The sequence below is a fragment of the Camarhynchus parvulus genome, chromosome 26 (genome assembly GCF_901933205.1).
Source record: "Camarhynchus parvulus chromosome 26, STF_HiC, whole genome shotgun sequence".
Lineage (NCBI taxonomy): Eukaryota > Metazoa > Chordata > Aves > Passeriformes > Thraupidae > Camarhynchus > Camarhynchus parvulus.
In genome coordinates, this window is record NC_044596.1 from 2,289,555 (window position 1) to 2,314,306 (window position 24,752).

Genomic DNA, 24,752 nt, shown 5'->3' on the forward strand with positions numbered 1-24,752 from the left:
TCAGGAACTGCAGGGACAGGACAAGGGTCAGTGGCTGCCCACTGCCAGAGGGCAGGGATGGATGGGATATTGGGAAGGGATTCTTCCCTGGGAGGGTGGGCAGGCCCTGGCACAAGGTGCGCAGATCAGCTGTGGCAGACTCTGGATCCCTGGCAGTGTCCAAGGCCAGGTTGGACGGGGCTTGGAGCAACCTGGGATAGTGAAGGTATCTCTGCCAAGGCAGGGGGTTGATCTGTGTGATCTTTAAGGTCCCTTTTAACCCAAAACATTTTATGATTTATGAAATAAGCATCCAGGTTTCTTTTAGCAAATGCATTCCAGGGAAGGTATTCCCAGGTCACTGATCTCAACCAAAGATGGTAGAAGATAGAATATTGCTCTTTCACACAGCACTCCTAGTTAACTTTGAGTCTGATTACATCAAAGCTGCCTTCAGCTACTCCCCCCATTCATTTCTGCAGTCTCCACAGCCCTTTGGATGAAACTTCCCTCTCTTCCATCAGGCTATTTAATAAACAGCTGCTGCTGTTGGGATCCATTTGTTGCCTGTTCGGAACCAACAAACGGGAGACACAGCTGGGCCAAAGCCAATCCACAGCTTCTGATATGTAGCACAGTATTCGGATAATTAAGAGTGCTGCTAATTAATTCTGTGTGCAGACCAGTGACAGAGGGTGTGTTTGCCTGGGTCATGCTTTGGTGGCTGTGTCCTCCAGACAACTGCATGAGAAGAATTCACGTATTTGTGAAATGTCAGGAGATGCAGCCTGCAGGACTCGGAAGTAGGGGGAAGTTAATCTTTAGGTTTCTCCATCCTTCTGCACAGCTGCAAGTTCCAGGGGAATCCAAATGCACTCCCATCTCCACAGGCAGGAGAAGCAGGGCTATGGGGAGGTGTGAAGCTCAAGAATTGATAATTGGTAAAAAAAAAACTAAGGGAACTGTAGAAAAATTAGTTCCTGCCCAGTATGATGCTCCCTAAGGCTTCTCTCTCTGTATCTCTCTGAAGAATCTCTCTTGAAGTTTTTGAGTGGGAGGAAAACACTTAAAACATGGCATTTCCTGGCAACTGCCCGCCCTGTAATCTGCATTAAAGCAGGGAAGGGATGCTGCTGGTGGGGAGGAGATGCAGTGGGCAGGGAAAGGACTGGGCTGTGAGGTCTGCAGGTGAAGCTGCCCCATGGCCCCTGCAGCCTGGGGTGGGTCCCAGGAGCAGCACCAGAGCTTTCCTCAGCCATCATGGAAAAGCAGGCGAGGCCAGAGCAGGAGCATGCCGTGGCAGCACTGCAGACAGAGCCAGACAGGTTCTGAAGAAAAAATACTCCCCAAAAATTCCCTTGAGAACCAGCAGCCATGCTGGTGTTGCCCAGCACACTCCAAGGCAGCGTTTCAGCCCCCCAGGGCACCGCTGGGACAATCCTTGTTACCTGTGGGAACAAGGTGAGAGCTGAGGCAGGGTCGAGGTAATGACAGGGATAAGCAGCCCCAGGAATGTTTGGCTCCAAAGGATTTTCTCACAGCTGAGGAGTTTGCAGCTGCCTCGGGGCAAAATAATTCTGAGTCTCTTGGGTGGCTGCACAGGAGGGAACTTGCAAGCGGATTTTGGGGGGATATGCCTTAAATCTCTGAGGGCTTATTGCCAGAACATCTCTCAAGATCTTGGTGAATGTGCCTGGTGTCCTGCCAGGACAGATCCCAGCAGATAAATATCTGGAACACAAATGTATTGCAGTAGGGAGGTGGCACTAAGCTGGTTTGTAACTTCTTTGAAATATCAAAATAATATCACAGGGATAAAAAAATAGCTACTTTTAATGTGTGGCTACTCCAGATTTGGAATTTTTAGCCACACTCACCATCAGTGACCCAGTGGGTGAGATTCCCAAAGTCCCCCTGCTCTGCATCCTTCTGTCTTTATGCTGAGGGTCTGCAGCCCCCCAGCCCCTCACCTCCTGTCCACGGCTGTCTTAGGCAAACCAGGCACCAAGGTTTGGAGGAGCTTGTGGAGTCGTTGTACCAGGGACCTGACACCTTCCAGCAGCCCCCACACCTTCTTCACCCTGCAAAAGCAAAGTACACAGGCTGAGTTTAATGATGGCTGAAGGCAGCAAAAGGGGAGGGTATTCATGGTAAATGCACACTGTAATAATCTTTTCCATAACCAAGAGAGGCTGTGGCATTCCTGCCAGCCCCACCCGCTCTCCCTTGGATCTTGCCTTCAGGAAACACCAAATCCCTCCATGGGTCCCTTCAGCTGCCCCACCACTGCTAAAGGCACAGCCCCTGGTTTGTGTGTCATTCCCTGCTGCCTCTGTTGGGATGTTCTTACCCCTTCCTGAACAAGGCTGGGAGCCTGTATGGCTGCAGCAGGACCTTCGCCAGTGGGTCCTGCAGTCCATTCACCTGCTCCTTCTTCCACAAGCCTGCACCCAGGAATGACAGCACAGAAGGAAATAAAGACCAGTAATTACAAACAATGAAATAAATGCAAAAACTCCTCCTGCCCAGCTCAGGTAGGCACTGAAGCCCAGGCCAGAGTCCAGCTGGAGCCACTCTTACAAAGTCTCTTTGCAATAGAAATATTTAATAAATAACTCAGTAATGTCTTAAATATAACACTGCTGCTCTTGAAGGCTGCAGCAGCCCTAAACCCAAGCTGAGCACCCCAAATCCTCTACCTGGCAGGAAGTAAGGGGTCAGGCACTGAGGGACCCTTTTGTACAGGCCGGGGTGTGTCCCATTGGATTTTCCAGAGTCATTCTTCCCACAGGTGCTGCCGAGGCGGAAATTGCCATCAAAGTAGTTAAAGCCAAAGGCATCTGGGAGACACAGAGAGAAGGGGATGATGTTTGTCTGTGTCACACCAAGGTGCCCCTCGGGTCCTGGGGTGCCACTTACTGTTCCTGTACAGGAAAAGGGCTGTGTCCTGGTAGCCCTGGGAGAAAATGTCATTCAAGACCTGCAAGGAGAAACATCTGAGGTCATTAAAGAGCCCTGACCCCAGTTCGACAGGATCTATCCAAAGCTGTTTGACTGTGGAGGGCTGGGATGGCCCATTTGAGAAGGCAGCAAGCACTGGTTGGTTTCCAACCACCACAGCACCAGTCAGAGAAACAGTGGTTTGGGTTGCAAGGCACCTTACAGTTCACCTGGTTTTGTCTGGTCCTTTGCAGCTTGTGGATCCCATCCCAAGCTGGCCACCCATCATCAGTGTCCCTTCCCCAAAATGTACTGCAAAAACAGTGGGTGCTGCCCCCTCCCTTTGAAATCCCATTAATTAACAGTGGAGACTGAGCTGAATCGTAAATCTTGAGCAGGCAGGAGCAGCATTAATCTTTTCACCAGAACTAAGCTGGGAGAAACCCTGGTGGTCTCACCATGGTGCTGGGTGGAAAGAGAGCATAGCTGATCCTGCACAGGTTCTCTATGGAGATCTGGATGCTGCCGTTGAAGATCTGGAAGCAGAAGAAGATGGCGGGGCAGTCGCGGGGGCAGATGTCCAGCTCGCCGGTGAACGGGGACACGGTGATCACGGGCTCCTCCAGGCTGGACACGGGCTGCAGGCCAGTGAAGCCTCCATCCACATAGCGCTGGGGGAGGAGCACAGGGATGGCACAGACATGTTTTATGAAAAATCCTTTTGCTGGGATTTTTCTCCTGAGAAGCTGAGAGGCCTCAGAAATGAAATGTGAACAATGATTATCTGCTGCTGTGGAATGCAACGGGTGCATCTTTGATTGGTCTCATGTGGTTGTTTTTAATTAGTGGCCAATCACAGTCCAGCTGTCTTGGACTCTCTGGTCAGTCACAAAATTTTATTATCATTCCATTCTTTTTCCTTGCTAACCTTCTGATGAAATCTTTTCTTCTATTCTTTTGGTATAGTTTTTACACAAAAACTATATTTTTCTTATAATATAATATAATATAATATAATATAATATAATATAATATAATATAATATAATATAATATAATATAATATAATATAATATAATATAATATAATATAATATAATATAATATAATATATGTTATGTTATGTTATGTTATATGTTATATGTTATATATCATATATCATATATCATATATCATATATCATATATCATATCATATATATTATATATTATATTATATATTATATATTATATATTATATATTATATATTATATATTATATATTATATATTATATATTATGTATATATACACATCATTTTCTTTTAATATAATATATATCATAAAAGAATAAATCAGCCTTTTGAAACACGGAGTCAAGATTCTCATCCCTTCCCTCGTCCTGGGACCCCTGCGAACACCACCACAGAGGGAGGGTTTGCTCTGGGGGCCTTTGCAGTGTCACTGAGTTGAGCCAGCAGCTGCACAGGTGACACTCCTGTCGTGAGCCCATCCCAGCTTGTCCTCCCTTCCCACTTCCAACAGCATCTTGTCCCACCTGTGCTCTTTATCCCTTTGCCAGCTCCTTCCCCTGCCCTGCCTGTGGCACCCAGCCAGCTCCTCGACCAGGTCTGCAATCCACAGCAGTTATTAAAATGGAAATATGATTATTTTCATTCACAAAGCTTTGTACAACAATTTTGGCAGTCAAGAGCCAATTCAGACACCACTGAATGCACAGTGTTGTATGACTTTCAAATCCTGATCTCGAGCAGCAGGGCCCCCACGTTTAATAATTGCCTGCAGATTCATGAGGGATTACATACTGGGCAAGGAAAATGTCACTTGCTCTACTCCAAAAGGAATCTGGATTTACCACCCACCTCAGTGGGACTGGAATTTGCAGCTGATGGAATTAAATGCTGTTGAAATAACTGCAGAGGGGCCTCACAGAGCAATCACAGACCTGGGGATGGGTTGGGTTGGAAGGCACCTTAAAGTTCATCCCTTTCCACCCCCTGCCATGGGCAGGGACACCTTCCACTATCCCAGGTTGGTCCAAGCCACGTCCAACCTGGCCTTGAACATTTCCAGGGACCTTAGAGACCCCGAAAGGGCTGCAAGAGAGTTGAAGATGGAGTGACAGGGAGTTGAAGGGATGGAGTGACAGGACAAGGGGCAGTGGCTTCCCACTGCCATTAGGGTTAGATGGAATATTGGGAAGAAATCCCTCCCTGTGAGGATGGTGAGGCCCTGAACAGGTTGCCCAGAAAACACTGGAAAACTCTGCCACTGGAAAACACTGCCGAGCTCCTCCTTCCCCTCCCTCAGACAGGCTGAGCCTGGAAATGCTCAGGGCTGGGGGAGGATCCTCCCACGAACTCTGGATGTCTCAGCTGTGCAAGTCAGCACCTGAGCCGAGGGATGAACCTGCCCTGCAGCCAGGCCCTGCCCAGGATAACTGGATTGTGTCTCAAGGTCCCCACTGTGGGCATCCTCTTATCTCACACAGAGATCTGCAAGGTCATCCATGCTCTGTCCATGGGCAGAGCAGGAGAGGGCTCTCCAGATGGCAATTCCACCCAGCTGTCATCTCAGGATGTGGTGAAGAATAAGCTGATGGGCTTTATCATCCTCCATCAACTAAAGGAAAAGCCTGGACACACCTTTCCCTCCCTATCTGTATATTCTTCCTTTACAGAGGAATGTAAAGTTCAAACCAAGAACACCCTGCTGGGAGCGTGTGTTTTAGGGGAAATATCACTCACCACTCCTCGGTAGGATGGAGGGATGAATCCACAGTAAATTGGAAGAAAGCAGCTGCAGAGGAGAGCCTGGGGAGAAGAGGGATTGCAGAAGTCAGTGTTCCTGTCAAAGTTCTTCTGCACAAAAGCTGCTGACATGGTGCCTGAAAATTCAGACTTGTCAAAGTCTGGAACCAGGCTGTTGGTGCCACCTTTGGTTGGACTTTGCTGGGGACTTGGCAAGAAAGGCTTCAAGAAAGGGAAAACATCTGATTTCACTGAAGTGGAAACACTTCTCTGGAGCAGGGCACAACACTGCATTTTTTAATTTTATAGCTGCCAAAATTAATAGTTGTAAATCTACATGTCTGTGTCCAGCACTGCCCTTTGATGGTAGCAAGCTGAAGCTTTGGGGCCAATTTCTATCTTTGCAGGTTTTTGGACAAAACCAAGACACCCTCACAAGGTATCCTCACCCTGCTGGGATTTGTCAGTGCTAAAGCCACTGCTGGGGCATTTACAGCTATTTCCCACCAATGTCATCAGCTGGGAATGAGCCCCCCAGGCTCCTGGGCTACCTAGAGGAGGCACCATGGGGTCAACTCCAACATCTCCATGGAGCTGCCATCCTCTACTGTCTCCCTGGGACAAGGGACACAGGACCTCAGGGTCAGCTCTGTTAGGACTTTACCCTGGGATTCTCCCTCCAGCAGATAATTTACTGGTTAATGAGCTGCTTGTTGTTCAGCAGCAGCTTTGTCCAGTTTTTTCCTCCCAGGAAAGTGCTGAGGCAACAAGGAAAACCATTGCCAGATGGCTGAGGAGACACCTGTAGGGAGACCTGAGAGGTCACATCAGCACTGACAGGGCTCTTTGCAAAGTCACTATTAGAACCCCAACATCAGCTCTATGAGGCTGGAAACAAACCTGCTGCTTTTTTTAGCATGATTTGTTCCATCTGATCCTGGAACTCAAACCTTCCTCCCCGCCCCCAGGCTCATTGAGCCCATTGTGGTGGGACCACAGCTGTGGCAGAACCTCCTGACTCTCCCCATCTCGGGTAGAAAAAGTGCAGTTAAAGCCACCAGCACTTGGGACATGTCCATATTCAGGTCTGTGTACCTGAATGAGCTCCTCCTTGGAGCTGAACTCCGAGGCCATGACGTTCTGGCCGTCCACCACCCGTGTCAGTGAGATGTGCAGCCTCCCTGAGGCCAGCAGGTAGGAATCCTCCGGCAGCATCCGCTGCAGGACAGTCTTGAGATTGGCCAGCAAGCTGCACTTGGGAGAGAGGGGGCCCAGGATGGTTTTCCTGACTTCTGTTGCCAGTGCAAAGAAAAACTCCTTGAGGTCATCTGAAAGAAGATGAGAAGGTCAATATGCCTGCTGCATATAACTAACAGTTATATTTTAAATCCTATTTTTAACACTCCTCACAAATAAAGCTTCTTGCAGCCCCTCTGTGTTACCCCAGGATGATACTGCTACTACAGTGGGGGATGTTGAGGTAGGGCAGAAAGGGGGGCATGACCTCCTTATGACCCCCATAATGTCCTCAAAGGACATCATGTCTTTCTGTGACCCCACCTGCACCAGAGATGGGGCCTCAAGAAGTTCCTGGTCAGGATTAGGGAAAGGCTCCAGAGAGCCCCAGGAAGGAGAACACTGAGTTATCCATGACAACGTGACTTGCACAACACATTCCTGCCTTCCACCTCTGGTTTTCCACGTGGGCAGCCCCAGGGTTTCCAGGGAGCTGAGCTGGCTCCTGGGTGAGGATGAAGGGATGAGGGGCACCTCTTCTGCTCAGGGCTTTCCTGCAAGCCAGGTGTCCTGGCTCCACATTGCTGGGATTCCTGTCTCACCTCAGCTCCAGGGAGGTGTTAATAGCCATGGCATGTGTCTGCACATCCCAGGAGCTGAGCCCTGGAGCCCCAGCTGAGGGCTCAGGAGACTCCAGGTTTTAAAGTGATGGAGAGGAAGAGGAGTGCAGCAAACCCTGCAGGCAGCCTGATCCCATGGAGAGAATTTGGTGCTTTTGCTGACATGGAGAGCTCACCTGGGGGAACATCCCACCTGGGGGTTAAACCCTTGCAGTGACAGCTTGTCCAGCACCAAAGCTGCGAAGAGTTGTCCTTGTGCCCAGGGTGTGACCCTGCACCAGCACAAGGCCACGGGCCTGGCTCAGCACCAAGGCTTTGCAGGGACAGAGGTTTCCATTCGGTCTCATGGGATTGTGTGGACAGACAGACAGATTAGGTGCAGTGTCCTGAGGGCAACTGGAGCCACACAGGCGTTAAGAGGGGTTATGTGTGTTAGAGCAGATGCTGAGGCCACACGGGGCCACGATTAACGCTGGGCAGGTTTGCACAGAGGGGATGCTGAACGAGCCAGACCTCCAGGGAGGGGGGGCATGCCCAGATCCCTGTGTGGCTGCTCTGTGTCCTGGAAATGGGGGAAAACATGGAAAAAGTGCCCACAAGCTGCTGGTGAGAGGTGAGAGCCGAGCCCAGCTTTACAGAGCAAGTGAAGGATGAGCCTGGCAGCAATGTGGCTGTCCCTGCCTGCACCAGCCTGGTGACAAGCATGTCCCCACGAGGTGACTGGCGGGGTCACAGAGGACAGCCTGGTTCTGGGAGCTCAGAGCTCCTCAGCCAGCCCGGGGCAGGGGACGGGCTCCTGACTGCAGCCACTGTGGGACACCAAACACACCTTTCACCTTTCTGACCCAGTCATCCCCAGTATGAATATGACAGAGCTTGTGCCACATTCACTTTCCTTGTTAGAAACCTGACCAGAGTTATCACTGTCCAAAATGTCTTTTTCTTCCTCTGGGGAAGATATTTTGGGCACAAGATCATCTCAGCCCCTCTAAGTGGATGCTGCCTTCCACCTCCAGGGAAGCAGATGCCGAGTTCAGGACTGCTGACCCCAGCAAGAGCAGCTGCTGAATGTATTTTTACTGGACAGCCCCAGCTCCATCTATTACAGCAGCAGGAGGAACCAAAAATTTTGGGGGCCTTGCTTATTTGTGGAGGAGTTCATCCCCACGTGGGCAGAAATGTTCCTTTCTGCCTCGTCTAAACATATTTGCCAATGTTTTGAATTATTTTTAGCTGCAGAAGAACAGTTCCAGCATCCACCAGAGGTTTCAAGAACTGTATGTTTCCTCCCAGCTTCCTCCATCATTATTTGGTCCCCAAAACCTTCTGCTCCTCCTAAATGTCCCCATTGCTTGAAGCAGAACTTGGTTCAGGCTTTAGAGTCTTAAGTCTTGTGTACACTTGTTTACACATGGGCACTAATTGGAAATATGGGAGGATGTGATTATTAAAAGTGGATTAACTACTCTGAATTAATTCTACACATGGAGGATCTTGTTGCTCGAGGGGTCTGTTTCCACATGGTTGAAAGAGGGTCAGAGGAAAGTCCCTTTAGCAGCAATAAGAGAAATTCCAGCCCTGGGCTGGAGCAGACTGCTGTTCCTCCAGGAATATCCTGCAGGAGCACCAGAGAAAGGTGCACCTGGAGTTGGGAATCACAAACATCTCTGATTGTTCTGGGAAGGCTGAGTGGGATCAGCCAAAGTGGCATGCAAACAAAGCTATCAGCTCTATAGATACCTGTGGGACAGCCACTCGTGTCCCTTCATAGCTACACATCCCAAGAAACCTGATGCATAGGGAAAAGGGCTTTCCATGGATAAATCCAGCCCCTGGGGCTGCACAGACTGCCTTTGGGACACACCTCAGCACCCCTCAGACCTCAGAGCTGAAGGGCAGGAGATCTGCTCCTCCAGCAGGAGCAGGAAAAGGAGCCAGTGGAATATGGGATATGGACTGCCAGGTACATCCAGATTTGCCGCTGTGATTTCTGCCCAGTGAGCCAGGGAACACGCAGGCTGCCAGAACCGGCTTTTTCAGCTTGCACCTCCCGAAACTGCACCGTGCTGCCTGCCAAGGTCGCAACACCTTGGCTTTCTGTAATGCCTGGTGAGCGAGGAGAGCTCCACCAGCCCCACCACCCCCCAGCACCCCGAGGCATCTCCCCAGGGTTTATGGAGCAGAAAAGCTCCTGGAAGGACTCAAGGCCGGGGTGTTCTTACCGAGGCCGACGCCGCACACGACGGCAGCAGCGATGAGCGACCCAGCCGAGGAGCCGTAGACCTTGCAGGCAGACTTGAGGAGCTCAGGAGCCAACTCCAGCAGGGACTGCACCACCCCAACCTGGTACAGGGCCAGGAAGCCACTGCCCGAAAAGGAGAGTGAGAAAGGGGTGCTGGAAGCCCGGAGATCCTCCACAGCCATCTCGGGATCACAGCAGCGGATCTGGCTCGAGGTCTTGGGGTTATCCTTTATCACCAGGTGAACCTCAGGCTGTCTTCTCCTCTGCTGCCTCCAGGCTCATCTCTAGCTGCAGAGGAGTCCAGAAGACGGATTTTCTGCCTCCTTTTATGACAGCTCCCCGAGGCGTTGAGATTCACGAGCTATTTTAATTGCTGCCTGTGCTAAAAACAGAAATTTTCCCCTGATCAAAACAGCTCTTATAATCCTCAACCACAGCCAGCTCGGATGCTCAGGGCTGAATCAGGGCTCCCCTCTCATGCCAACAGGTCTGCAGTGCCCCAGGAGTCCTCCCAGAGAGGGTCCTGGTGTTGTTGTGCCCGTCACACTTCGGAACATCCGTGCAAAAATTCCTCTTTGCTTTATCCTTTCTTCATCAAAGGGTGTTTTCCTAAATTGGATTCTCCATCAATCCCAGCTTAGGCACAGCTCAGTACTGAGTGAGTAAAGGCTTGTATAAGACACTTAAAGCCAGAGGGTGTTACACAAGGGGTGGATGCAGGGCGTTACGTTGATTTAGGTTTGGAAATATTCCTTAAGTTTGCTCCCTGTTGGAAGGGTTTTGCCCTTGCCTGACCCTTGGATTTTGTTTGCATTATGCAAAAACCAAAGACCTGGATTTGCTTTTCTCTCCCCTCTCAGTAAGGCCCTACAGCAGCAGCACCTTGCCCAAACCTGTGGTTGTTGAACCACAATCAAACTGCCTTTGAACTGTCTGCATTGCCTGGGGGATAGTTATAAAACCAGGGAGAAATGCCATAGATTTCTTGTCTTTTCTAATGATCCAATGCTGCTGCCAACATGCAGAACAAAAATTGCCATTTTAACAGATGTATTTATTAAGTACTGGTAAATATTGTGTCATTTCTGTTGTCCAAATCCATAGAGCCGCTCACTGAGAGGAAACATTCCGTGGGTTAGAATTAGGGCTGTGTGTACAACACAACATGTGGGTGAGGAGCAAGGCTCTCCTTCCCTGTGTCCATGCACCAGCCTGGCCAGAACAGCACAGCGTGCTCCCAGCATCCTGATACCACCTTTGCAGTGCTGTTTCACCCCAAATTTTCATACATTTTTCCCTGCCTTCCCCAGCCATGACTGTGTCCCCAAGACAGGAATTGGAGCAGAGTCCCCCACATTGACATGCAAAATGTCCCTGGGTTGAAATGTCACCAGGAGCAGCAGGTGGCCATTGCCTGGAACCCCCCCAGGTAAATGTGACAGCATGGCCAGGGCTGGTCTCTGGTGCTCCCTGCATGTCAGGACACACAGAAGGATGTTGCCAGCTCCAAGATATATTTAATAATGAATGGGATTATCCTGGAGGTGAACAACAACAGCCTGAATTAGGGCTTTTAGATCCACAGCCTTACTGGAGCCCCTAACTTCTTGTCTTTCCAGTGTCTGATGTTTCTCATGATCCCCTTGCTGGGTGAGTCTCCCACACACCCCAGCCTCTCCACCAGCCTCCTGGAGATATCAAAGCTTTGATCTGTGTGATTCATGCTGCTGGCTCCTCCAGCCCTTGGGAAAGCAAATCCCTTCATTTAAGGGATTTTCTTCCAGCACTTGCAATTCATGAAGGACAAAACTATCACCTGTTGCTGTGACTGGTCCAGACACGCCAGGGCACTGGAAGTGCAGAGGGTTTGTGTGCTGGAACGAGTTGTTCCCATGTTCCCTGTGCATTAACTGTTCCTATCGTTTGCCTCAGGGACTCCATCAGGCTCTGCATAAAGAGCTGTAGGATGCTCCTGCTTCACTCAGCCCTTGCACCTTCTCAGCCATGCCCAGCCCTGACTGCCAAGGTGTGACCTTGGGGTCTCAGGATGAGGGAAGAGACGAGGATCTGACTCCATGTTTCAGAAGGCTTGATTTATTATTTTGTGATATATATTACATTAAAACTATACTAAAAGAATAGAAGAAAGGGTTTCATCAGAAGGCTAGCTAAGAATAGAATAAGAAGGAATGATAACAAAGGCTTGTGTCTCGGACTCTGTCTGAGCCAGATGGGCTGTGATTGGCTATTAATTAGAAACAACCAACATGGGCTAATCAAAGATCTACCTGTTGCATTCCACAGCAGCAGATAATCATTGGTTACATTTTGTTCCTGAGGCCTCTCAGCTTCTCAGGAGAAAAAATCCTAAGGAAAGGATTTTTCATAAAAGATGTCTGCGACAGCCAAGGTTTGGGAAAGGTATAAATGATCCCATGGGAGCTGTGGGAACACACTCCTCTGTCCACACACACCTTTGTCCTGCACTCAGTCACAGGGGCTTCTCCAGCAGGGCAAGGTGCCCAATCTCCCCTGCACCCTCCCCAGCTGCCAGCACCCCAGCCCGGGACAGCATCCAGGAGGCATCATCCTGCCTGGCTCAGTTCCATGTTCCTGTGAGATGAAACCTTGTCATCATCCTCTTAGTGGCAGCAAATTTTGCATTAATTGGCTCATTAAGCATTGGGCTGATTGTCTAAGCTGCTCTCCCCCCGCCCCGGCACTCCAAAGCAGGATTAGTGGGGACTGACAGCTTTGGGGACACAGGATCCCCCAGCAGCCTGGGATGGTCTGGGAAGAAAGCCCCCAGCTCCTGTGAGACCTGGGTGGGCTGGGGGCTGTGCCGGGCTGTGTTTGGCTCGGGCAGGATCATCTGCATGCCCAGATGGCCGGTGGCTGTGACCTGGGGATTTTGTGTGATTGTCTCTGCTGAGGGAAGCCACCACAGGGTGTTTAGGGCAGGATGAAGGTAATGCTGAGAGCTGGAAACGGCTCAAACCCCCAGGACTAATAACTTGCCCTTCTTTAAAACCTTCTTAATATCTTCAGTGGTCACAGGCAGCCAGGTCCCAATTTTATAACCAGGAGATTAATCCAAGATGCTGGAATTGCACATGGGAAGGGACCTGGGCTCCAAAAGCCACCAGCCTTGGGGTGCTGCACTAAGGTGGCTGCTCCCCACCTCATCCCACCATGCCCAGCTGGAACAGCATCCCTGCACACTGGGCTGGGTTTTTTGGGAGCAGGAGCGTCTTGTGCAAGGGGCTGGGCAGGTTTGGCTCCTTGTTCCCCCAGCACTGCTGCCCTGATGAGTGGTCAAAGGTCCAGTGAGCAGAGAAGGAGAGTGTTTGTTTCAGCTGTGGTATTGGGCATAGCACAGGAGAAGGGAATGGGAGTTTCCCTGTCTGATGTTTCACCTGACAGGTGCATCCCACGTGCTGATGGAAGATGATAACCTCTGGGACAGAGACTATTTGACTTTCCACTGGGAAGTCCATGAGGAGAACAGAGCCCTTTTCTGCTCCATGCAAATCCCAACCCATCCCTGACCCAGCAGGGGGTCAGATGCAAAACTAATTTGGCTACAGGGGCATCCTGTGACCCTGTAAGCACATGCCCAGCAGCAGCTCACCCAGGCCTGCTCCCAGCCCAGCAGAGCCCCATGGGTCTGGGCGGGGAACGGGAATGTCGGGGCTGTTGCAAACAGACAAGGGCGGTTTCAGTCTCTCCCACAGTAAAATCTCCTGCGTTGGTTCCCAGCCAAAAGGAATCACGGTGCTGACGCTGCACTCGTTGTTGGCAGGAGCCAGGAGTGGGATTTAATGTTTTCCACACTCTAATTACCCCACGCTGAATTAGATGGAGCCCTGCAAGTTGTCCCCACTCTGTCACAGACATTTCTTTTATTAAAAATCTTCTCTCAGGATTTTTCCTGCTGAAGCTGAGAAGTTCAGCAACAAGAGGTAAACAATAAGTTATCTGCTGCTGTAGAATGCAACAGGTCCGTCTAGATTAGCCCAGTTTAGATGTTTATGGTTGATAGCCAGTCTGGGGAGGGAACTCTCTCAGATAGAGTCGGAGAGAGCAGCCTTGTTATCATCCTTTGCTTTTTCTATTCTTAGCTTAGCAAGCTTCTGAAAAGCTCTCCTGCTTTTTCTTTGTAGTATAGTTGCAGCATATGTATATATCTTAAAATAATAAATCAAGCCTTCTGATAATGGAGTCAAAGATCTCGTCTCTTCCTTCACCCAAGAACCCTTGTGACCACCGTCACAGCCCCTCCCTCCGCAGTCAGTGACTCAATCCTGTGGCTGTCAAACAGCCCTGAAGGCTCTGGGGACATGGATCTGGGTGGGGAAGGGCTGCTTCTGTCCTGTGAGGGCTCTGCTTCCCCTTTTTCATTTACTTTGGGTTTTACAAGGACCAAGAAGGTCAGATCCTCCAGGAGAGGAGGTGCTGGGCAGACCTGGGCTGTCACCAGTGGCCCATGGGGGATTGTCACCCCAAATGTGGCAGTGACACACACCCACACGTTTGTTTGCCACCACCATCACCTTGAACCCACTAGAGCATCCCTCCTGCACAATGCAAACCCCAAAACTTCATCTCCTTCACCACAGGCCAGCTCCACCCTTGCAGAGGAGCAGCTCCACGCCAAGCCGTGGCAAGCCCCCCCAGCCAGCCCAGAGCTGCCCTAATCCATGGCCTTACTTAGGAGTTCTGGGCAAAGATTAGCTGGAAACATTCCCAGTGATTAGGGCTTAAATCCCTTTGGCATTTCACATCTTCTTAGAGCTCATAGGTGAGACCCCAGCAGCTGTAAATCCCCTCAGTCCCTGAGGATGTTACAGCTCCTGCACCGCTTGGGAATGAGCTTTACCCAGTTCTTGGTGTCAGATCAAGCTGCTCTGGGTAGTAAATCTCCTTCTGCTGGAAAGGGAAGGCCTATAAATTGTAAAAATGGCAGGACAACACTGTGTATCTGCTCTCCGAGACCCTTGTGCCACTTGGAATTTGGCTGGAAAAGGAGCAGCCCACAGCAGCTGGAGCAAAGCAAACATTCTTCCATCTATAACACAACTCCCACAAGCCTGGCTGGCATTTAGGCACCAATTTATTTGAGTTTTAGAATGTTTTTTTCAAACTGGATTCTTGGCCGGTAGAAGAAACTACAAAAATTACGTTGTACATTCACAAATACATTTAGAAAAGCAGGTAAATAAATACATATGCACAAACAGCAACAACCCCTGAGGTTCAACACAAGCACTTGGCAGGAGCTAAAATACAAATACAGGGTGAAATGTGGGCTCTGTTTGATTTACTGATTTTTACCCCCAGCCAGGTGGGGTTCAAGCATTTCACAGTGCTGGTTCTCCTGAAAAGATTTTAAATCCACAGCTCAGAAGGCCACCCCACATCCAGGTCACCATCAGGGATTGTCCTCCCACCACAAATGTTCATCCTTGGCTTCCCAGGCAGCACAGGCCCCGCTGTCAGTCTGGGCTGTCACAGTGGTCTGTCCTGAGCTTTTCTCTCTGCTGCTGAGACAGAAGGAAACATTCTTAAGATCATGGAAAACTTTGGATTGGAAGAGACTGTCACAGTACACCACAGTTGAGACAGGCACAATACACAGAATATCACCATACAATGTCAGAAGTCTACAAACATCTGCTCTTCTTGTTCTTTAGCCCAACCTTTTACACCCTCGTGGTTCATGCAGTGCACCCGTGTGCCCTCTGTTCCCTCTGTGGTTGCCAGCACACCTGGGCACTCCATGGCTCATTGTTTTCAATGCTGCTCACCTGCTTTTCACAGCTGCACCCACTGGGGATGAGGCTGAGCCAACCCCATTCCCAATGACCCCAAACTGTGCCTACAAGGGACCTTTAAAGCTCATCTCTGCCATGGGTAGGGACACCTTCCACAAGGGACACCAACCCCAGGTTTTTCCAAACCCCATCCAACCTGTTCTGGAACGCTTCCACAGATGGGCAGCCACAACTTGCCCAAACTTGCTGCTGGGAGCTCAGCCCCAGGCTGCTCCTCCTCCTCCTCACCTGCAGAATTTTGCCGTAGGGTGCAAAGGAATCGTCCAGGTAGCGGGTGCCGAAGCCCATGATCCTGTTCACTGCCTGGCTGCAGATCCCCGCCACCGTGGCCGTGAGATGGACCGTGTAGGCAAACTGGATCTCCTGGGGGTTGACGTTGGGCCTGCTGGCTGTCAGCTCCCTCTGCACATAGGCATCAGCCAGGTTCTTGAAGGAGCTGTAGGACATGTCCCTGAAGAAGAGCTGCAGCCGCGCGTCCTCCCTCACCTGGGTGGGAAACGAGCACGTGGTGAGGGAAGGGCTCTGAGTGCCACCCTCATGGTGACACCTTCACACCAGGACTGCAGCTGGCAGAGGGTGGGAATCCACAAAATCAGAGGGTTTGGGAAAGCTGCAAAAGGCCTCAGAGACAGCAGAACTGTGATTAGAGCTAAGCAGCAACCATGAGATAGGTCAGCAGAAAAATTATTTAAAAAGTAGAAAAGCAAGGTCAAATAGAACAATGGTCTGTGTATTAACACTTGTCTAGAATAACTCCCTAAGCTGCAGAAAAGTTTATCTAGAAAGATATTGGGAAGTTTGAAGCTTAATAATGGAGCTCTGTGTATTGTGTTTTAAGGCTCACAAGCAGGTGTTGTATTTGAATAAGCAAGCATTGTTTTAACCAATGGTACGTGTGCTGATAGAACTACTGTCAATGTGCTTTTGCTCTGTGTGATTGGTTAAAAGAGTTTTAAAGTAAGTTGTAACATTGAGTTCTTTGTCTGCTGCCTGGGATGTGAGCTGGTGGCATCTTCCCATTGTCATAACCATGTAATGAGACTGATGCTGGGAAATAAAACAGCTCAAGGCACGTTCCAAACAGTCCCATCCCATTTGTGATTTGTACATAGCCCCTGGCCAGCGATAGCAGAGGACAGACAGCCAGGCACGATCACACCCAGGCAAGGAATTAAAAGTTGGCATTTCTGATTTTCCTGAGTGTTTTCCTGCCCCGGGGAAATCAATGGTGTTGCTGTATTTATTTTACAGCAGTGCAGAGCTCGGCCCAGATCCCTCAGCCCCATCCAGCTGTCCACAGCTCTCTCACCTCCCTGTCCAGCTCATCTCCTGCACTCCGGAGCAGAGCAACGATTCTTTTGATGGCTTCATCTGTAGAGAGAGACACCAGGTTATCCCCAGCCCTTTCTCCAAGCCTCACACATCCAGATGCTCTGTTTAATCCCCAGGAAAAATTCCTTGAGCAATGTTTATTGCCTCCATCCTTCCAAAACCCATTTCAGCCTATTGCCACGTGCCTTGTTACCCTCAGCTAGCAAAAATACTCTCTTACCCCTGAATTTTGTGTTTTGTGGAAGGTGTCTCTGCCCATGGCAGAGGGGCTGGAATGGGGGGGTTCTTCAAAGTCCTTTGCAGCCCAAAACCCATTCTGGGATTCTGTGAATCTCCCTCTCCCCCAGTCAAACCCTGATGCTGAAAACCTCCCACAAAGTCTTCATCCAGCTCTCAGGGTCACGAAAGCCCCACGACCAGGCCTGAGGCAGGGGTGGATCCCACGCAGGCTCTGCAGGGAACAAGCCTTGCCCATGTTTATTCCAACACTCACCGACCCCGTCGGTGCCGGGGGGCTCTGGGGGCTCCCCACACCCTCCTGCTGCGTCCCCCCGGCTCTCGCTGCCCTGCACCGCCTCCTGGGACACCTGGGTGTAGCATCCATCGGGCTGCTCCGCCTCTGCTGGGACACAAACACAGACCCAGGAGTGAGGGCTGGCTCTGTCAGCATTGACTGGTGGGGCAGAGCCGCCGTGGGAGCGGTGCCCACCCCGGATCAGCGCATTCCAAAGGTGAAGGGAGCAGCTGTGACCTGCCCTGAATCCACCAGAGCTCCTCAGGAATCCCCTGGGCAGGGTTTTGGCACGGGAAGGGCTGGGCTGGGGATGGTGTCCCGCGGGCTTTGCCTGCACCCAGCCCCAAGGCAAACCTCAAGCAGCTTCATGTTGGCCTTAAAGTGGCTTGGGATCTAATCTCAGGTCTCAAATGCAGGTTTTAACTAAACCATCGTGACCCTTGGTTGCCAGAGGAGGAAAGCTCATGCTTGGGTGATAACTGCTCACAGCTTGGAGTGACTGTGCTCAAAGCACAGGCAGAACAACCCTTCCTGGGGCAGCAGGTTGGGGTTGGAGTCTCCAAAACCCATCCCAGGCCCCACAAAACCCTGGGAGGGGGTTAGAAACCAGCGCTGATCGCCATGGCTTTGCCCAGGGAAGCCCAGCAGGGTCCTGCTGGCAGCAGGGGTGGGTCAGGGCTGGGCTGGGGTCCCACTGGCAGCAGGGGTGGGTCAGGGCTGGGCTGGGGTCCCACTGGCAGCAGGGGTGGGTCAGGGCTGGGCTGGGGTCCCACCTGGCTGGGCTGGGGCCAGGACGTGCCGCAGGGGAAGGCAGCTGGGCCGTTTGCTCCTGGGCCCGGATCCCGGCTCTCCCCGCTCCTCCTCCCCGTGCTTCTTCAGGGAGAAAACCTTCTTGAGGCTGGGCTTCTTCTTCAGGGCTCTGCCCAACGCTGGGGACGTGCTGGAGTCCACTCTGTGTTTTTTGGTTCCCTCTGGTTTGGAGCCCTGAAGAGCTTTGGCATCTTTCTCCTTTGCTTTTTGCCCTGTGTTTTCCTTCTGCTCCTCAGGGCTCTTCTTCAAGAAGAGATTTAGGAAACCTTTCAGCCAGGCTGGTTTTGAACCCGAGCGCTGTGGTTTGCCCTGGGATGAGTTTTTTGTGCTTTTCCTCTTGGCTTTCAGCCCCTCTTTAGGCACCTCCTGGGGAGCTTTGCTGTCATCACCCGAAGTCTCCTCCAGGTCTGGTGCTTTGAGTGTCTCCTCCTGGTCCTTCCTGGGGCTGGGTTTGGCGCATGGGTAGGTGCAGAAATCACTTTCTGACCGTTGTAGTCCGTCTGTTTTCCTCCCTCGCCCTCTGTCTTTCTCCTGAAGGGTTTTTTTGACCGCCAGTGAGTTCTCGTGGCAGCTCAGTGAGCGCTTGACATAAATCTCCAGCACTTTCCTGGCCTCTCTCCTGTCCAGAGAGAGGATCTTGCCCAATGGCTGCCCCCCCACATCCCACTGGGGCATCTCCTCAGCCGGAGCCTGAGTGCTGCTGTGGAGAAAAACAACATTTTCAGTCTGGGTTTTGCCTTCCCCAGTCGGGTTGGGCCGGATGGAAACCTCCCCCATGCTGGCACGCAGGGTGCTGTGGGTGTCTGGGGTCGTTAACGCTCCTGGTTAATGATCAGTCAGTTTTATGGGCATTATCTGAGTGCTCCTGATGCAGATGGCCCACATGGGGTTTTATAAACACAGACTCACTGGTGAAGGAACCGAAACTGTGGAGAGGGAGGAGATGGGCTGGGCATATCCTACAGGAGGAGCCTGGTCATCACCCAGGGGGGTTTTATCCAGCAAGGACATCACCCAGACACCTCCCATTATCCCATGGCAACATGTTCCCACACTAACGTGAAAAACCACACCCCAGGAGCCCCCAGTGAGCCACAGAACCCAGAATTTAAAGTATTTCCCCTTAAAGTATTGGCTGATAAAAATCATTCCAGCCGCAGGAGAGGCCAAGGGATGTGGGCTCCTGCAGGTGGCCTTGGTCACCTTGTGATGACACAGCCCTTCTGTGAGCTCCCACTGGCACAAGGTTGAGAACAGAGCTCAGAGCACCAGTCCCTGCCTTTCCCACCACCCTTTTTCTCTACATTTATAAGCAAAATTCAACCAAAGATGCTGCTATTGGAAAACCAGAGAGCCAGGATGGTGCCTCATGCTGGTTTTACCTCTGTAACCAATTTTACCCTTCGAAGAACCAGACCCAAACCAGACTTCTCCACCCCTGAACAGCTCACAGGGAACCAGCACCAAAATCTGGCACACTTGGCTGTACAAAGCACCCTGGAGTTGGGAATCAGCCTCTGCTCAGACCCAAAGATCATCATCACAACACACAGCACACCCACCCACCCCACCTCAGCCTGCTTTTGGGATCAGAAAATCAGTTCCCTTCATCCACACCAACACCAAAGCCCACCAAACCCTCAATAAAAAGCCATCTCACTAAATTTAATCAAGGCAAAGCCACAACCCCCATCCTACTTTGGTCGATTCCAATACCTTGACCACAACACTGGTTATTCGCTGGTTTGGTATTTACCTTTCCATCAGTATTTCTGCTCCTTTGGACACAGCTCAAGATGAGCTCCTGGGCCACGGGTGCTGAGGGATCCCAGGCTCTCCTGGGAGGTGCCTTTTTATACCCTGGTGGTGAGTTCAGTCCTATTTTTAGCAGCCATTCAGGTAGGAGAGCAGCCAAAGCTTCCGTCTGGGCTCCCCACTGTCACCGCCCTCGTGGTGCAGATCAACGGGCGTGAGTTTCACTGGAGGAGAAAGCAATTTCCTTATGACAAGTAGCAGCAAAACAACATAAAATCACCTGTCACCTGGTGTAAGCACTGCCCTTTGAGACCAGCTATCTCAGGCAGCTGTTTGCCTTTGGGTTTGGTTCGGTTTGTTGTTTTGCACGGGGTGTGATGCCCGAAATGGGCTCCTCTGGGTTGTGTCTGTGAGGGGAAGTCACAACTTTCTCGCATGAGCAGGGTTTCAATGCGGGAAGCAGAGTGCCCTGCTCGCATCCCTGGAGCTCCCAGGTGGCTCCTGGGGGGCACAGACGCTGGGACATGGCAATGTCAGGCTCTTGCACCACCCTGGGCACAGCTGGGCTCAAACATCCCTAAAAACCACCCTGGGTTCAGACAGCCCGTGCTTCCACCCTAAAACACGAACCACCTCTTGCCCCAAATCCTTCCCACCCCCGTGGCTCCTGCTCAGCCTCACCCAGGGATGGGCAATCTCCCACCAGGCAGATCTGCCCAGCCCAGCACCCACAAACTGCTCCCGGGCCGAGCAAATCTGACGCCAAAGCTCCGTTTGGCCACCCCAGTGCCCCCTCCCGTGGTTGTGGATGCTCCGGCAGGTGCTTCCCACTATTCCCCATCGCTGCTTTGCCATCTGATGGCAAAATTCCGCACTGCAGCTCACAGGGATGGGGCGGCAGACACGCAGGCTTTGGAAATCCCCTGTTTGGAAAACCCCTGAGGAAGGTTTCCAGCGGAGCAGCGCTGTTTTCAGCTGGAATTGATGTTCAGCCAAGGTGTCTCCTGGATAAAAATTTTCTTTTCCTGATACAGAGTTCAGCTTGCAATCAGGACTGTTTTATTTCTCTTTCTATAAATTCTCTGTGCTGTAATTTCCTGTGACTGGGGGAGAGCCAGACCATGTCCCTTCATTTTTCCTGAGCCCACAGGGCTGAATCAGAGTCAGGAATTACCTGGCTCAGCTTTCAGCCCATCTATTGATCAATGGGTGAGGAACTTCCAGGCTGCTTCTGAGCTCTTGTCCACATCCTTCCACAAGCAGGTGGATTCCAGGGGGTGAGGAGGAGTTTCACAACTTATTTTGTTCCATAAAACAAAAAGCCACATCCTCTCTGGCCATGGGGGTCAGTTTGGCCATCTCCAGTTTGGAGATCTTTCTTCTGGAGATTCCCCAAGGCTGAGTCCCAACACCATCCCTGCTCATGATTGCACTGGGAATCAGAATTGATGTACGGCTTCTTCCAGACACAGCCAGAAGATGGGAGAGCCAAACTCCAGGAGAAATCTTCACCTGAAATGGGATTCAGGACGGAGACCTTTATCCAAGCTCAGATCCCTCCTGGGATTTGAGATATGTTCAAACTTAATGGAAGAGAGGCACAAGAAAAAGATGCAGGAGGCTGAGATAAACCAAAATCCCATTACCAGAGTGGGGGAAAGAGATCTGCACCCAAACTTTTCGTCCACTTTTCTTATCAGTGCTGGGAGAGGAGGAGGAAGCTGGCAGGAAATGCTGCTGTGAGGGGGGAGCACCCAGGCTGGGCTTGGCATCTGACACTGGGGGAAAAGCAGAACTAAAGCCATGGGAACAGCAGGGGAGAAGCGGCTTCTGTGCCGGAAATTGCTTCAGAAAACAGAAAAAAACCAAGGGAGAGGAATTCCCCACATGGAGCTGCAAGGTGCAGAGGGCAACAACAGGTTCAGAAGGCAGGGGCTCAAAGCACCCGAATTCCTTGGGAAGACACAGGCTGGGATTGGACATCAGGAAAGCTCTCCTGTGCAGGAGGCTGGGGCAATCTCAGCTGGGTGTCTGGAGGGCTTGGGAATCACCTCCCTTGGGGGCTTCTAGGCTTGGCCAGCCAAAGCCACAGCCAGCCTAAGCTGGTGTAGGAGGCCGCTGTGTTTTATGGTGATCACAAAGATCCCTTTGAGCCAACAACCAGGCATGAGCCATCAACCAGACACCTGGGCACAAAAACACAGCAGCTGCAGATCTCATCCATGGTGGTGGTGTGGAAGGGAACACCTGGACCATGCCAGGGAGTTGAGGGGAGCGCCTGGACCATGGTGGGGTGTTGAGGGGAACACCTGGAGCATGGTGGGGTGTTGAGGGGAACACCTGGAGCATGGTGGGGTGTTGAGGGGAGCACCTGGACCATGGCTGGGATGTTGAGGGGAACACCTGGAGCATGGTGGGGTGTTGAGGGGAGCACCTGGACCATGGCTGGAGTGTTGGGGAGAACACCTGGACCAGGACAGGGGTGTTGAAGGGAACACCTGGATCATGCCAGGGAGTTGAGGGGAGCGCCTGGACCATGGTGGGGTGTTGAGGGGAACACCTGGAGCATGGTGGGGTGTTGAGGGGAGCACCTGGACCATGGCTGGGATGTTGAGGGGAACACCTGGACCATGGTGGGGTGTTGAGGGGAGCACCTGGACCATGGCTGGGATGTTGAGGGGAGCGCCTGGACCATGGTGGGGTGTTGGGGGGAACACCTGGACCATGGCAGGGTGTGGAGGGAAACACCTGCACCATGGTGGGGTGTTGAGGGGAACACCTGGACCATGGTTGGGGTGTTGGGGGGAACACCTGCACCATGGCGGGGTGTTGAGGGCAGCCACTGCTCCCTGCCCCAGCCAACACATGGCCTCAATGGAAACCTCTCAGCCCAGTTCTGCAGTTCCTCTGAGCCAAGAGGGTGGTGGGCAGCAGCCCCCAAAGCAAATCCTCTTTTCCTCCAGCCCTGGGTGTGGTTTTAGCTGTTTCCCCCAGCAGATGAGCAATGTGCAATGCCCTGCCCCAAACACCAGCAGATGTGGGGCTGCTGAAGGGTGGCTGATGCTCTCCAGGGAATGAAGCCCCTGGAAACCTCTGGGAAAGCCCACATGAGGCACCTGTCTGTGTTTCACAGCCCCTGAACCCCAGAAGTCACCAACAACCATGTGCTGTCCCTCCCCACACCCCCACACCAAACTCCTTGGCACAAGCAGTGGTTATTTCGTTGTTTACTGACAGGGATGGGTTCCTGTTCCAGGGAAGCTGCAGGTTTACAGCCCTCTGCCTCTGCTTGGCACAGGGAAAGACAGGTATTGCTCCAGGAGGTACACAAAAGCTTCCTAGGAGCTTTCCCACTTTCCATCATTCCAACCCATCCCTGCAAAGGTGCCCTTGGATTGTCACCCCCCCAAAACCCCTCTGGAGCTGCTCAGGGAGGCACAAGGAGGGTTGAGGGCTTTTGGCAGCTTCCCAGCCAGGAAAGGAAATCCCCAGCCAAGCCCAGAGTGATCTTTAGTCATCATGGGAAAAGCAGGTGAAGAGAGGTCACCTCACACACTCCCCGTGAGCACAGCACAAGAGCCACAGGGCCACCAACTGTCACCCCAACAAACCAAACACACAGGTGGAAGAAGAGATCCTCAGGAGCCATCAGGGCTGGTTCTGTTGCAAGAAAGTAGAGTGGAAAGAGGAGATGAGGAGAAAGGCACCCATGGGTGCCTGTCCCAGGAGTGGCACAGGGCCTGGATGCTACAGCTCCCAAGGAAGGAGATCTGCTCTCCCACCAAAGCTGAAGGATTTCAGCCCAAGATTTGGTTTGACTCTTCCCTGGGACAAAAAGCATCCTTTGGGGAGGGAAGGACGAGGTTTGGCTGCTTCACTGCCCCTTCCTGCTGTGGAGCATCCCCAGGCTGCAGCTGGCTGGGTGCTGGAAACCTTCACCCCTCTCTCAGCAGGGACTGTGGCCTCCCCTCCCAGCCAGGATCTCCCCCAGGCTGTGACCCCACACTCGTTTGCCCCACTAGAGCTCCTCATTTCCTTCTCCTCCACCACTCAAATTCTCAAGCACCTCTGTCCTGCCACTGAGCTGGTGATTTTTTCTGGAAGTGAAATATTTCCAGAGCTGTTGCCCTGCTGAAGCTTTGCCATCCAGCCACCACCCATCCCACCACTGTCTCTCACTGGCTACTGCCCACCTAGCACCTCAGGCCGCAGGTGTGAAGGAGTTTTGCAGGACCAAGACCAGTTACAGCCAAAGGGACTGTGGTTTCAGGTTGGCAGTAACCAGTTTTGGTGGAAACCTCATGGTGGAACCACGTGTTTGTGCAGTGTTTGTGCTGTGCTCACCCAGCAGCTGCTGAGCAGCTCAGTCTGGTGGCCTCTGCCTTAGCAGCTGCCAAAAGATGTTGGGGAGGATATCTGGGTGCCCACAGGAGCTGGTTTTGAATGAGGAAAGATTGGATTTCCCAGTTTCAGACCTTCAGCAAGAAGTGAGATTTTCAACCTTACAGTCACAGCATTTTATTTCCTCTGTGGAAAGCAAAGTGAAAACAGTAGTGGGTATTTTCTGTTTTCACACACACACACACAGACACTCTGTTCACTTCAGGTATTCCTGCTTCAAACTCAAAACAAATAACCACATATCTGACCATGAGTGGGGTCATATTTGTTACTGGCTTCGTTTCTTTTCACATAATTTAATCACAAAATTAATTACAAAAGTCATTACCTGGAGTAAAGGGAG

General features: G+C 51.5%; 2 protein-coding genes across 2 annotated transcripts in view; both read right to left on the reverse strand.

Moving 5' to 3' along the window:
- Positions 1-10,113, reverse strand: PNPLA1 (patatin like phospholipase domain containing 1). The gene is made up of 9 exons (XM_030965539.1): positions 9,744-10,113; positions 6,761-6,993; positions 5,663-5,728; positions 3,378-3,590; positions 2,899-2,959; positions 2,679-2,819; positions 2,330-2,423; positions 1,950-2,060; positions 1-7 (listed from the first exon to the last, which is right to left on the reverse strand). The coding sequence occupies exons 1-9, from the start codon at positions 9,943-9,945 to the stop codon at positions 1-3; spliced, it is 1,128 nt and encodes a 375-aa protein (XP_030821399.1). The 5' UTR covers positions 9,946-10,113.
- Positions 10,010-24,752, reverse strand: part of ETV7 (ETS variant transcription factor 7) — a 21,274-nt gene continuing 6,531 nt past the window's right edge. Inside the window, 5 exon segments of the mRNA XM_030965540.1 lie at positions 10,010-10,051; positions 15,826-16,083; positions 16,907-16,968; positions 17,423-17,551; positions 18,217-18,362. Of these exon segments, the coding sequence (XP_030821400.1) occupies positions 10,010-10,051; positions 15,826-16,083; positions 16,907-16,968; positions 17,423-17,551; positions 18,217-18,362 (637 nt within the window).

Coding starts and splice junctions, on each gene's coding strand:
- PNPLA1 (XM_030965539.1), bottom strand. CDS start 9,945: ATGGCTGTGGAGGATCTCCGGGCTTCCAGCACCCCTTTCTCACTCTCC. Junction 6,994..9,743: donor CGTGTGCGGCGTCGGCCTCG/GTAAGAACACCC, acceptor ATCTTCTTTCAG/ATGACCTCAAGGAGTTTTTC. Junction 2,061..2,329: donor CCAGCCTTGTTCAGGAAGGG/GTAAGAACATCC, acceptor TTGCTTTTGCAG/GGTGAAGAAGGTGTGGGGGC.